This window comes from Vigna radiata, chromosome 10, assembly GCF_000741045.1.
Source record: "Vigna radiata var. radiata cultivar VC1973A chromosome 10, Vradiata_ver6, whole genome shotgun sequence".
NCBI lineage: Eukaryota > Viridiplantae > Streptophyta > Magnoliopsida > Fabales > Fabaceae > Vigna > Vigna radiata.
Window position 1 is genome coordinate 6,706,486 of NC_028360.1, and position 13,853 is coordinate 6,720,338.

General features: G+C 34.2%; 3 protein-coding genes across 3 annotated transcripts; all 3 read left to right on the top strand.

The window, feature by feature from the left end:
* The first annotated feature begins 1,385 nt into the window (after window positions 1-1,385).
* On the top strand, window positions 1,386-6,513 carry LOC106775101 (transcription initiation factor TFIID subunit 6). The gene is made up of 12 exons (XM_014662146.2): window positions 1,386-1,740; window positions 2,070-2,156; window positions 2,603-2,704; window positions 2,802-2,910; window positions 3,157-3,254; window positions 3,336-3,473; window positions 3,578-3,673; window positions 3,878-4,002; window positions 4,605-4,737; window positions 5,086-5,211; window positions 5,298-5,409; window positions 5,975-6,513. The coding sequence occupies exons 1-12, from the start codon at window positions 1,615-1,617 to the stop codon at window positions 6,331-6,333; spliced, it is 1,611 nt and encodes a 536-aa protein (XP_014517632.1). The 5' UTR covers window positions 1,386-1,614; the 3' UTR covers window positions 6,334-6,513.
* Window positions 6,514-7,062: 549 nt separating this feature from the next.
* LOC106775064 (cell division protein FtsZ homolog 1, chloroplastic) lies at window positions 7,063-9,820 on the top strand. Its single transcript, XM_014662101.2, has 6 exons — window positions 7,063-7,529; window positions 8,066-8,165; window positions 8,278-8,507; window positions 8,685-8,852; window positions 8,995-9,228; window positions 9,321-9,820. The coding sequence occupies exons 1-6, from the start codon at window positions 7,296-7,298 to the stop codon at window positions 9,585-9,587; spliced, it is 1,233 nt and encodes a 410-aa protein (XP_014517587.1). The 5' UTR covers window positions 7,063-7,295; the 3' UTR covers window positions 9,588-9,820.
* A 1,199-nt stretch (window positions 9,821-11,019) lies between these two features.
* LOC106775137 (V-type proton ATPase subunit e1) lies at window positions 11,020-13,683 on the top strand. Its single transcript, XM_014662202.2, has 4 exons — window positions 11,020-11,151; window positions 11,330-11,472; window positions 12,431-12,478; window positions 13,327-13,683. The coding sequence occupies exons 2-4, from the start codon at window positions 11,375-11,377 to the stop codon at window positions 13,391-13,393; spliced, it is 213 nt and encodes a 70-aa protein (XP_014517688.1). The 5' UTR covers window positions 11,020-11,151; window positions 11,330-11,374; the 3' UTR covers window positions 13,394-13,683.
* The last annotated feature ends 170 nt before the right edge of the window (window positions 13,684-13,853 follow it).

The following is a 13,853-nucleotide window of genomic DNA, read 5'->3' on the forward strand; positions in this document are numbered from 1 at the left end:
GCACCCCAGCTGCACCCCAGCTTCAGCCTTCCAGAGGAGAATGGGGCTCAGCTGCACCCCAGCTGCACCCCAGCGGCAGCAACAGTCTTTGCTCAATATTTCCTCTTTTACATTCATTCTTGCTTATGTGGTTCTTCCATTCGTCGGTTTGGCNAACAAGCTTCATGTACATGATCTAACAACCAAAAAGTGGGGATTAGTGAAGCAATTTAAATGAATTCAACTAAAGATGTAGCTACTTAGAAACTAAACAAATTGAGGCATAAGGAAGGTATAAAGCTAAGAAAGAGTTGACATTTTCTCTCAATTCACTACTGAAATCATAGCAAAATATATCATTATCACGCCGCAAACAAGGGTTGAAAACCCTGACACGAGAAGGAGAGAGTGCTTCTCGCGTTGCAAGCACCATTTTGCAATTGTGCGAAACCCTAATTTAGGTGGGAAGGGAAGCTTGTCACGCAATCAATAATTGGACAACTCATTCAATTTTTGCCAGAGACCATTACACCATTAGAGTTTTTAACGCCGTAAACAAAAAATAATGCCGTAAACAAAAAGAATCAACTTACATTCTTTTTACAGAATATGGGACAACTATGAACATATAAAAAAAAGATATAATCACTTGAACAAACCTAACAAACAAAAAACCAAACTAGATATACCAAATATAAAAGGCTAAATTATAATTTCCCAAAATGCAAAGAATAATTGATAAGGAAGCTTAATAACAATTTAGTTATTTGACTTTGATTCATTTTAATTTTTATATACTTTTTACTCAATTGAATTTGTATTTAAAAAAGAAAAAACTTAATATGGATTCTTATTTTTTTTCCTAGAAAATTTAATTTAGATCCTGTATTAATATTATTTGAAATGTATCATATCTAAATTATATTAAGACCTTTAGTTTGACTTTGCAATAGTATAGATTTTGACACATATACATTTCAAATAGTTGAATATGTGTAGGAATAATAATGGGTTTGATCATATATAAATAGTGTTTATCTATTATCTATTATCTATAAAATATTAATGATATGCAAATTATTTGTTTTTAGTCAACAAAAATATATTTTTAAAGAAACTAATTCAAAATTAAAAAGGTATTAGAAGAACTATAAAATGGTATTTTATAAAATCTAATCCAAAACAAAAACTAAAGTCATTTGTTACAAATACAAAAAATAAACTACCACTATATTTCATAAATTAAAAATATATTTAGGTCAAAATTATTCAGGCAATATAGTAAAATATTTATTTTGTTTTGTAATGAGATTATTCAAGTAATAGAATGATAATGTAGACACTATTCCTAAAGATTTGGGAAAAAATACCTCAGTATATCAGAATAGTTGTTGTTTTTCTTACCTCAGCCATTGATCTTTCACAAAAGAACCTAACACTAACAAGTTCATTTCTTTGACCTTCCAACTGTTTCTTAGGGCAATAAAATAGTTTTAATTTTTCTATTTTAATTCAAACTATTCTTCTGTTTCTGCAAATTGTTCTGGTTTTGGCATTACCACCATCATCATTCCCTTGACCTAAGCCACCTTTGTGAATCAGTGAAAGACCAATTGATGTTCAATTGAAATCAAGATGAGTTTTGTGCCAAAGGAGACAATCGAAGTCATCGCACAGAGCATCGGCATCACCAATTTGTCCCCCGATGTTGCCCTCGCTCTCGCCCCCGATCTCGAATATCGCATTCGGGAAATCATGCAGGTATCCTTTGCAATGTTCTCGCACCTCTTGCGCAATTTTTAAATTTTCGCGGGTAATTTGAGACCCCTTTGTTGGTTTCGTCGCGCCGCGATGACCCGGTTCGTCTCAGGTGCTAACGGTGAAACCCACTTTCTAAATCACGTTAAAAGTTTTATCTTTGAGGGAAAGTAATGAAGTTCCCTTATTTGGTTCTTGAGTTTTTATAAAAAGGGTGTAGCGGTTGGTTGGATTTTGATATTGTTGTTCCTTTTTTTGTTGTTACCATTACTACTACTACTACTTTGAATGTGGCTAATTGAAGCATGGGTTGTTTGTTTTGAATTGGACAGGAGTCGATAAAATGCATGCGCCATTCGATGAGAACTTTTCTTAGTACAGAGGATGTGGATACTGCACTTGCATTGAGAAATTTGGAGGTGGCTTGCTTTTCTTTTTATGTGTTTACTTTGGCTTTTAGAATTTATTATTCTGTTTTGAAACTTTTATGGATTTGTTGACGGTTTATTGAGGTAGCATGTGTTTTTCCTACCCTGTAAACATTTTTCCTCAGACTAGTGTATATGAAGGTTTTGTAAGTGTATCTATGAAAAGGTACTTATTTGTCTTTAAGAGGATGGCAAATTGGTAATGGTGGAGCTCTTGTGCAGACTCTTATGAGAGTAGTGGTTGTGCACAGTAGAATGCCCCATTCAAATCAAGATATTGCTTTCAAATTTTTAAAATGGCAAACACTTCTCCATATAATTCGTGTTTCACTATGAAATGCTTATCACCAAGTTTAAACCATCCCTAGCTTGTTGAAAATTTTATCTTTGAACTTGATTTTGGTTTATTGTTTCTTATGCTTGTTGTCATGTATCAGCCGATATATGGGTTCACCTCTAATGATCCTCCGAGGTTCAAAAGAGCTGCTGGACATAAGGATTTGTTCTACATCGATGACAAAGATGTGGATATCAAAGATGTAAGATTTCTAGGTACACCAAGATTGCCATTCTGATAATAAAAATTGTTTAATTGCTTTTTGATACGGTGTTCTCATATTTTTCTTGATTGAGCAGCTTATTGAAGCTCCTTTACCGAAAGCACCCCTTGATACATCAATTACCAGTCACTGGTTGGCTATTGAAGGTGTGCAACCTGCAATTCCTGAAAACGCTCCAGTTGAAGGTATTTTTTCCAGATTTAAGCACAATAAAACTGAATTAACCTCCTTAATGCTCTTAGTTCCAACCATGCTAATTCTATGTATGATAATATGATCAATTTTTTCATATCTAGCCAACCTGCTATAGTATTCAAGATTTTAACCTTAATGGTACACTGAATTTTGTATTTTACCAAACTGTATGAGGTTCATGATGAAGTTTGATCTTCCTAACATTGACATATTTATTTGCCCTGCGTTACTTGCAGCTCCTTCCTCTGAGATAAGAAAATCTGAATATAAGGAAGATGGGCTTTCTGTTGATGTTAAATTACCTGTTAAACATTTAATAACAAGGGAGCTTCAGGTATACACATTATGCGGTGTATCAATTGTTTATGCAATTCCATGTTTTTGTACTTCACTTAAGGATCTTTACTTCTTACAGCTCTACTACGAGAAAATAACTGACCTTACATTAAATAAGTCTGGATCCATTCCGTTCAGAAGAGCATTGGTTAGCTTGGCAACGGACTCGGGACTCCATCCCTTAGTTCCATATTTCACATGTTTTGTTGCCGATGAGGTGTTGACAAGTTTGTCAGTGATGTTTTTGATTAAGGTTCTTAATTCAGTGTGTGAAATAGAGCATAAGCGCTCACTTTTATCCTTTTTCTCTTGTCATATCAGGTGGCACGTAATTTACATAATTTAGCTGTTTTATTTGCCTTGATGCGCCTTGTGCGGAGCCTTGTGCAAAATTCTCAGATACACATAGAACTTTATGTAAGTTTGACACCAATGTAAATGATTTTGCATATATATATATATATATATATATATATATATATATATATATGTATGTATGTATGTATGTATGTATGTATGTATGTATGTATATATATATGTATTTATACATCGCTGACTTCAGTTGATTGTTGTCATATATGACAATTGATGAGTTTGATCTCTGATATTTAAAATCTGCAGTTACATCAATTGATGCCACCTATCATTACTTGCCTTGTTGCAAAAAGGATAGGAAGCAGACTATCTGACGATCATTGGGAGCTTAGGAACTTCAGTGCTAATCTTGTTGCTTCAATATGCCAAAGGTGTGGACTTTCTTTCTATTGGATAAGAATTTAAATACCATGGAAGAGATAATTTAATTATGATGTTAACTTTTGCAGCATGTGCATTGTTTTCAATTTTTCTATTTTTTATGTACAGATTTGAGTAGGAGATTTATTTAGAATTATTTCTTCATTATTTCTAATTAAGAAAGATTTTCTCTGATTTGTGGCCCATAAATTGTTGAGGCTGTTAAACTTGCATGTGTTTGAAATACAATACTGTTGGAGATTCCATATCTAGTAGAGATATGGTCAAATTGTGGTGTATAAGTAGGTGTAAATCTGATTTTATAAGTCGGTTTTATAAGGTTGAGATAGATTTAAACTTACATGTTTCATATAGAATACTATAGGTATATAGCTGACATTGATACTTTACAGTTTAACTGCACAATTTGAGCAATGTGTTCTGTAAAACTATAATGATGCAAAGGGCTTCTTAATATGTATATCTAAATGTCCTCAAGATGGCACATACTTTGGTTTGATAAGGAAGATTTTGTATTTAGCAACTACAGACTACTGAGCTTGCTTTTATTTATTTTTTCGAGTTTTAAATTCCTTGTCTCTGGAAATTTCAGATTTGGGCATATTTATCACAATCTGCAGCCACGTGTGACAAAGACATTTCTTCATTCTTTCTTGGACCCTACAAAAGCTCTGCCTCAGCACTATGGTGCAATTAAAGGGATAGAAGCTCTTGGATCAAGAGTGGTATGTTCTGACCTTGATTTAAATCTGTTGTGGTTGTTAAATTGTTTCATCTTATTTGTTTGATGATCTCTTACGGATAATAACTGAATGAAGACACTATATTTTTCCTTTTTATATCAGATATGATTATTTTCTTATACAAACATGATAACTTTTACCATCTGTTTAGTTGTTGTGGACAATAATGAAGAACTATCACTTTTTTTTTAATATGCTGTTACTAAATATATGCATTTTTATTGCAATCTTAATTTGCATGGGGTGCACCGGTGACTTTTATGCTTTATGATTTAGAACCTCTGGTTGTATTGGTGCAAACTAATGCTTACATTTCTTCACTTTGAGTAGATTCACTTGCTTATACTTCCAAATCTCGAGCCATATTTGCATCTTCTTGAGCCAGAAATGCAACCTGAGAAACAAAAAAATGAAATGAAGAGGCATGAAGCTTGGCAGGTTTATGGAGCTTTGTTGGTGAGTTGTGATGGTTTAATTATGCATAAATTGGTTTGTTTTCACTGAACATCTCTTTAGGTGATCACTGAAGTCAAATCTTTCAGGGTGCAGTAGGCAAATGTGTGCATGAAAAGGTAAAAAATTTCAGCAATTTGTTCTCTCTTCCAACTCGGCTTATTTCAAGAGGCAGTGGAAAAGCCATTATTCCAATGTCAGGTATGACTTTATTTTTCTACCACCGCAATTATATTGATGTGTTTGAAGAGAAATACATGCTTGATCTTGAATGGAGTAATGAATAAATTTGTTTGTATGCATGCCTTATGGTGATAGCTATATGATCTCTCTCTCCTTCTCAAAGTTAACTTTTAGTCCTAACAGCCAACACAGACATAAGAAGGCCAGTGTATTTTTGAAAACATTTTCTTTTTAATAATACACAAGCTAGTTTTTGAAACGTATTGGAATCCCTACACAGAATAATTATTCAATAACCATTTATAGTAAATAATATTTCAATATGTTACTGCTTTGAACAATATGTACCAATGAATTTTTAATATTTTGTGCTAATAATATTTTAATGTATTATTCCATGTTTGGGATAAAAAGAGAGAGAGAAAGGATCAATCTTCTTGTTTCATAGTTAAAAAAGGGATTCTATATAAATTCCAAGATGATTGATTCTACCTACTGTTACTGTTACTGTTACTGTAATCAGAACACAATCTTTACTTTTGTGCTCTTATAATGATCATACTCCATCTTTACACTAATGAAGGCAAACGAAAAGCCAGTGCCGACAATCTGATGCAGCAGCAACCTCCAATGAAGAAACTTTCAACAGATGGCCATGGAGGTGTAATACCAATGAACTCCATGTCAGTTGACATGCAAGGCTCAACAGGGGGATTTTCCACCATGATGGGGGCTCCTGCAATGTCGATGACTCGTCAAATTTCAACCGACAAGGCGTCAGGGAGGGAGGTTGTAGATCAACAAAAGAAGGTGTCTGCCACTCTTGCTCAGGCTTGGAAGGATGACATTGATGCAGGAAATTTGGTGTCATCAGTGGTTGAATTGTTTGGCGAAAGGGTGTTACCATTTGTTCCAAACCCTGAAGCATTTATGTTTTTGTAGCACTAGAGTTGCAGTGTAGGTATTTGTTTTTGCATGTGAAAGTGCATGCAATAAGGTGGCATGCCTCATATGACTTGCTGCAGAATATAAGGTACCATAGGATAGAGTAGAAATTAACCTGTATTTAAATTTGATATTAAAGTCATGGGAAATGCATCAGAAAAGCTCATGAAAAAACCAGTAACACGTCTTACATTGCACACTCTGAAAAAGCAGAGGTGATATGTCAATAGATGAAAAATCATGATATCTCTTGAAAAAATTTACAAAACAAAACATTGAAAAACAATTCATATGAAAAGGATCTGCATAAACTAATATTAACGAAACCAAATCACTGTAATGAATATTTTGTGAGAAAATTGACGCAAGAGTCATATTTGATTACGTTAAGAAAATCCAAATAATTGCAAATGAAACATCAATCCAAATAAGTGAAGCTCGCGTAGATACTATATATAGAAATATAGAATCTGTTACAATGTGAAGGACAAAAAGGTTACCAAATCAACGTTGTCTCAGCTGCAATTCAAGGTTTTAAATAGAAAAAAGAAATGTGACGTTCTAATTTCGTAAAAGAAAAAGAAGAGTAATTAAAACTGTTGGAATATGACATAAATTTGTTTTTTGAGGTATTTTTCTAACATTTATGATAATTGTAGCATTCTGATATACCCGTATTATTTATTTTCCTTGTCATTTATCGGGTGCAGCAATTTCTTTAAAAAAGAGAAATAAGAAAAAATTAAATGTGAGAGTTCACACATCACACACTGGGAAGGATTGTCAATTTGTCACCACTGCATAACCTTTCTGTTGCGCTTTTCTTCCTTCGTTCGTTTCCAATCCAAAAAACTGAAATTGAACGATGAAAACTGAACTTAATTCTCGTCTTCTTCTAAAACCCTAAACCGCAATTCTTCTCCATCAAACCTAAAACAACAACCATTACAAGTGTTACAATGGCCATGCTTGCCCTCACCAACCCAACTTCTATTCGCCACAATGCATTCTCTTATTCTTCTTCTTCTTCCTCTTTCGCTCTCAGAACCAGAACGTGCGTCACCGCGCGACGTCGTTTCGCGTCCGTGAGGTGCTGCTCCTTCTCGACACCCGAGAGCGCCAAGATTAAGGTTGTCGGCGTCGGGGGCGGCGGGAACAATGCCGTTAACCGCATGATTGGTTGCGGATTGCACGTGCGTTTTTCGTTTCCCCTTCTTGTATTTACTATTACTTTTGTTAAAAAAACTCACTTGGTGTCTTTTAATGGGTCATTTTTGCTTAATTTATATGAACAATGTGAGATTGTATAATATCTTTGGTGGGTTTGTTAAGAAACCCATTTGGTGTATCTGTTAATTCGTCATTTTTATATATTTTGTTAGTGTTTTTGAACACTCTGAAATTGTCGATAACTATATTGTTTTTTAATGGAATATGTTTCTTGGTTTTTACTTTGGGTAAGATGTATTTTGGGTTTCTAAAGATTTAGGCGAAACTGTTTTAAGAGCCTATCTTTTTTGTTACTTCTATCTTTTTTTAAGAGTCAGATGAAACTCATCAAATTTAGAACACGAGGTCACTGCTTTTAAAATGTGGAGACAAACTAATTTTAACCGAATCTTGACGGTATGATGGCTAAGATAGTGTAGATTTTTTCATTAAAGTATTATTTATGTTTTTGCTAATGCTGTATTCTCATACAATTCTTGCTTCTTCTTTTTTTAATCAGGGTGTAGAATTTTATGCTATAAATACCGATGCTCAAGCACTGTTGCATTCTGCTGCCGAGAACCCTATCAAAATTGGAGAGCTTCTGACTCGGGGATTAGGTCAGGCACTCGTATGTGTGCTGCTATGGTGTGATTTGATTTGTATGCGTTTGTGGTTTGGCTTCCATGTTTCAATGTCTCCTTTGATTCGAGTTGCTTGATAGAGATGCAGGTACTGGGGGAAATCCACTTTTGGGGGAACAAGCTGCTGAGGAATCTAAAGATGCTATTGCTAGTGCTCTTCAAGGATCTGATTTAGTGTTTATAACTGCTGGCATGGGTGGGGGAACTGGGTCTGGTGCCGCACCAGTAGTGGCCCGAGTAGCAAAAGAGGCAGGTTACTTGACTGTAGGTGTTGTTACCTATCCCTTCAGTTTTGAAGGACGCAAAAGATCATTGCAGGCAGGTGTCATTTCTTTCCTTATTTGAGAATATGATTAGGTCATGTGTTATAGCTGATAATCATCTTAGTTATGGTTGAACTGTGATAATGTACTTTGAAAATTGATTGATGTTATATTGTATTGTCTTGATACGACGGTACTTATAGAAGTTAAAATTCCGGTTTTATCCTTTCAGGCACTGGAAGCCATTGAAAAGCTGCAGAAAAATGTGGATACTCTTATAGTGATTCCAAATGACCGCCTCCTTGACATGGCTGATGAGCAGACACCTCTTCAGGATGCTTTCCGTCTGGCAGATGATGTTCTGAGGCAAGGAGTGCAGGGAATATCAGACATCATAACAGTGAGTTGATTAACAATTTTAGCAGACTTTCTATCTGGAAAGCATTAGTTGTTCATTCTAGGGTAGATTGAGAAGAGTAAGAGGGTACATTACAGGCTTGGTGTCGGTATATGAGGATGATATTCCTACTGTCTTTTTACAGATACCTGGGCTTGTAAATGTGGATTTTGCTGATGTAAAAGCTGTGATGAAAGACTCTGGAACAGCAATGCTTGGTGTGGGTGTTTCCTCCAGTAAAAATCGTGCCGAAGAAGCTGCAGAGCAGGCTACTTTGGCTCCTTTAATCGGCTCTTCTATTCAGTCAGCTACTGGAGTGGTGTATAATATTACTGGAGGAAAAGACATAACTCTGCAGGAAGTAAACAGAGTGTCTCAGGTACTTCATTGGCAGAAGGAACATAGTTTTTGATCATATGAATATGTTTTAGGCATTTGATTGGTTTTCTCAAAACTTCATAATTGTTGTAGGTGGTGACAAGTTTAGCTGACCCTTCTGCCAATATCATATTCGGTGCCGTTGTTGATGATCGCTACAATGGGGAGATTCATGTGACTATCATTGCAACTGGCTTCTCGCAGTCCTTCCAAAAGACACTACTAACAGATCCAAGGGCAGCAAAGTTGCTTGACAGAGTGCCTGAGGGCCAAGAAAGCAAGGCGGCTTCCTCTTCTCTCAAATCCTCCAACTATCCAACACTTGGATCTAGAGCATCCCCACGAAAGCTCTTCTTTTAGTTACATAGTTCTTTCACACTTTTTTTTTTGCTTGTAGTTAATATCTTTGCTTATCTTGAAGATTAGTTGAGATGTCATTCTGCTGATGAGCTTGCTTTTACGAACTTCTTTTCTTCAAAATGTTGGCTATTTTCATGATTCGTTAGTAAGACTCTTAGTAACAAACAGCTTGTTTGTAGCTCACTCAAACAGCATTTTTGTCAAAGGAATGAATATATAAACTTTACTTTTAATATTCTCGTGTATTTAGTGTACACCAAAACCGACAAGAGTTTTATGCAGTGATTAATATCAACTTTATGACTAATATGGATTCAATGCTAAGGTGAAATTTTTAAGAGGATTCTTAGTATGTTTGGATAGAATTTTTTTAAATGGTAATTATTTCTGAAAAGAATTTGAAGTATCTTATAGTAAAACATGTTATCCGAATACAAAATTTCAACAGGACTTGATATTTTCTTATTCTTTTCTCATATATATATATATATATATATATATATATATATATATATATATATATATATATATTTAATTTTCCTTTTGACTTAGTCTTAGACCATTGATGATTTGAGCTTAGACTTCGTCCAGGGATAGGATGGTGTTGGTCTTATAGCATTTTTTATTTATTTATGTAAGCTTCAATTTCTTTTATGTTAAAGTTATTACAACTTTTTTTAGATATATTATTATTAGTTATTAATTGGCATATAGTTAGAGTTTTTTCTTTATAAAATGATATAGTTAACATCAAACAGAATCCTTTTGATTGATGTAGATTATTTTTAATTGATGTTAAGATTATTTTATGACTAATATTGATAAGAACACATGTTAATGATGTTTATATACTAATGTTAGTAAGAATTTTCTGTATAAATATTGGATGATATATTTTATCAATATCACTGAGCCTTTTTATCAATATCATTGAAGCCATTTTTATTAATGTATAATCCATGTTAATAAAAGTTAATTTTCTAATTGATATTGTTAAGAGAATCATATATCTCTTAAAGTAGAATAATGTCATTTCTTAATTAATGTTTGGTAATGAATATGAATTTTTTTTCTGTTGAAGCTTATATTGATTATTTTTTGTGCTGATGTCGTTATAACTTTTCTATTGACATTACTAGTTTTATCCAGTATTAATTTTACATTTCATAATAATTAAATAATATATTTTAGTTTTTCTAAAATTTGTACCTTCTGAGAATTTTTTGGATTTTGAAAAACTTATTCCTAAAAGAATGGAAGGTAAATACAAGATATCAATGAAGGTGAAAAGGAAACACCCTTTCGATTTTTATTATGAAATTGTTATAATACTGATTAAATGGAAAAATGCATAGGAATTAAATGGTTAATTAAATTACTTGTAACTATTTTTGTAAAAACGAGCATAGTCCAGTGCTCTTAGTATATAGTAGGCCGAGTTTGGGGCCTAGATGGGCTGAAGCCCAATTTATTCTGAAGCAGAAAATCGACGACGCATCAGCCACTATATGCGAAGGTGATCGAATCACAGCACCGTGAGATCTCTGCTTGTGAGAGTTCAGAGGTAACATAACAAACTATCATTATTCAATTGTGTTTTCTCTTTTCCTATTTTCACTTTCTTTCATTTTCCACCATTTTCTCGGCATCCAAACGCCCCCAAATAGTAGGGTTCAATTCGCCTTCGCTCCAAAATCAATCAATCCATCAATTAATTCACTCTCTTTTTCAATTCGCGGTAGGAATTTCTTTTCTCTGCTCGGGATCTGGAAAGGTAACGACTCGACATGGGTTTCCTGGTGACGACGCTGATCTTCGCAGTGATCGGAATCATCGCGAGCCTCTGCACCAGAATTTGCTGCAACAGAGGACCTTCTACCAATCTGTACGCTCCTTTTCCCTTTCTCTCTCCATTCTATTTTAAGTTCTCAATGTATCGATTGCGGTACCCTAGCAATCTCGAGAGTGGTTTGCGTTCGAGGTATTGGGAGGTTCTTCACTCAATTGGACTTTATAGTTCGACGTGTCTCTGAATTGGATTTTGTGATTTGGTTACGTTGTGTGAGTGGATTATCTCATCGTTAGTTTTCGTTTAGTCGTTGTAGTGCAATCAGTGGGATTTTGATCTGATGAATTTATGGATTGTTTGAGGAAATTTGTCTTACCGCTTTCTGTTGTTGTGAATCCTGCTGCTGCTTTAAATACTTGCGAAGATTTCGGGAAATGAACTTAGATTAAGGTTGTCTTCCTCAAAATTAAATAAATGTCTTTATACTCAGACATGACATACGTTTTGTTGTGGTTGTTGTTGTTGTATTTATAGTAAGGCGTTACTGATTCACTTGGGAAGGATGAATTAGCCAGTATTTTGGAAAAAAAAATATATTCCTGGATGTTAATTGATTCTAGGGAATTTCTTTGCATGTAAAGAAGTCAAGAGTGTGACTGTGTGTTTGCTGTCTTGGTAATCACAGTGCTTGATACTTGTTCAACACCTTATAAACTGTTATCGTTCTTATTCCTGTTTGTTTTTCTTTTCGAAGTTTCATTGAACATCAATACAATCTTTTAACCCTTTCGCGATCAGTTGCTTTAGAAAAGTGAGAACGTGAAAAGAGACAAGCATAGCACCTGACAACTTGATATGGTTATCAACTATTTATTGCAACCTTTTGTGTTTTATAAATGCTAAGTTTGCTCTGAAGAATTTATACTAACTCATGCATTCCCACACTGACAAATCTAATGAATATTCATTGTGGCACTATTTTTCGTTGCTGTTCTGTGTAACGTGTGAATTGTTCTTATCTACCTGTGTCTAATCTCTTCTTATTCTGTTGCAGATTTCACCTAACTTTGGTAATTACTGCAACGATTTGCTGCTGGATGATGTAAGTATTGTTTGATAGGCATGCTTCTTTTGGTTTATATTAAGTTAAATATTGAACTTAAGTTAAACATTGTGCACCGATGTCTTTATTTCCCTTGGCAAGGAATTCATTGATTTGAATAGAAAAAATAAGGATGTCTTTTACCCGACGTAGATGACTCCACTCAGGCTGCCATTTATTGATTAGACCGTGATATTGGCGTATTGCATGTGAATTTTGGTCTTTAATGTCTAAATACCAGAGTGGAATAGCATCCTTCCTATGAAGAATAGTAATTGAAGCAGAGAAACTGAATTCTGTGATAGTAGGATAATTTTAATTGATTGTACCTGATCATATATAAGCATGGATGCCTTTATTCTATTATAAAAGGCCATTAGTGTTATTAGTGAAAAAGGACCCTGCCAAGCCACACAGATGTGATAATAGTAACTTAAAATGTCTCCAACTGTAAATAGGCTGCCAAGTTTCTCTTTTTGGTTGCTATACCTACTCATTGCCATTCTTATATATGCACATCTTAAATGTGTGATTTTACAAGAGGAAACTATAAATGTTTTATCTACTTATTTATTTATATTTCTGTTCCTCATTTTTTGATAAAATAAGATGAACATGAGTAACGGTTCGAAAAGAGTTTATTTTGTTTATATTTTTTGGGGAGTTGGGGGTATGACTTTTTGTTCACAGCTCATTCCCAAGTTTTCTATCTTCTCATATTATTGAATGCTATCTCGAGTGAACTATTTTTGATTTGTGTTCGGTTCAGTTGTAATTATAGCTTATAAATACCAAAATATGTGTTCTTTGTCATAGGCTCAATCTTGGTCTTTTCTATGTTCTTTTAGGTGGGCGATTGTATATCTGGCACAGATGAAACCACTCATTGTACCTATACTGAGTGAGGGCGAATGAGTCTCTAAACAGATGTAGCTCCTTGTAAGTTAGAAGGATCACAAATTGGCTGCCGCATAGAATTTGATTTTGGTTATCATGAGTTGTTCAGTATTTTTTTCAGAGTGAACTGGACTGTATGTATTTCTTGTCTGATAATGGCATTTCTGTTGCTACCTGACATTAGTCGTATTACGAATGTTGTATTTATCACCCATTCTGTTATTCATTTTAGATATCCGTGGATAATGGTATCAAATATGTATTTCGGTGAAAAATAAGTTGATGAAAGGGAAGTTTATTTTGTCTAAGAGTCAAAAATTTCTTGTCATGTTTTTTGGCACTTCTCATGTACTATTCACTTTGGTCACCTAACGCCTACAACAGTTGGGCAACATTTTGTTTGACACATTTTATTTCATTTTGATTTTTTTTTTTATTGATTCATTTTTAAGTACACTTGTAGAGAGATATATTTGAA

What these genes read in the sequence shown, in the direction of transcription:
- LOC106775064 (XM_014662101.2), top strand. Translation starts at nt 7,296, where the DNA reads ATGGCCATGCTTGCCCTCACCAACCCAACTTCTATTCGCCACAATGCA. An exon ending in GAATATCAGACATCATAACA is followed by an intron (nt 8,853 to 8,994) that starts GTGAGTTGATTA and finishes GTCTTTTTACAG; the next exon opens with ATACCTGGGCTTGTAAATGT. An exon ending in AAGTAAACAGAGTGTCTCAG is followed by an intron (nt 9,229 to 9,320) that starts GTACTTCATTGG and finishes TAATTGTTGTAG; the next exon opens with GTGGTGACAAGTTTAGCTGA.
- LOC106775101 (XM_014662146.2), top strand. Translation starts at nt 1,615, where the DNA reads ATGAGTTTTGTGCCAAAGGAGACAATCGAAGTCATCGCACAGAGCATC. An exon ending in CATGTTTTGTTGCCGATGAG is followed by an intron (nt 3,474 to 3,577) that starts GTGTTGACAAGT and finishes TTGTCATATCAG; the next exon opens with GTGGCACGTAATTTACATAA. An exon ending in AGCCATTATTCCAATGTCAG is followed by an intron (nt 5,410 to 5,974) that starts GTATGACTTTAT and finishes ACACTAATGAAG; the next exon opens with GCAAACGAAAAGCCAGTGCC.
- LOC106775137 (XM_014662202.2), top strand. Translation starts at nt 11,375, where the DNA reads ATGGGTTTCCTGGTGACGACGCTGATCTTCGCAGTGATCGGAATCATC. An exon ending in AGAGGACCTTCTACCAATCT is followed by an intron (nt 11,473 to 12,430) that starts GTACGCTCCTTT and finishes ATTCTGTTGCAG; the next exon opens with ATTTCACCTAACTTTGGTAA. An exon ending in ACGATTTGCTGCTGGATGAT is followed by an intron (nt 12,479 to 13,326) that starts GTAAGTATTGTT and finishes ATGTTCTTTTAG; the next exon opens with GTGGGCGATTGTATATCTGG.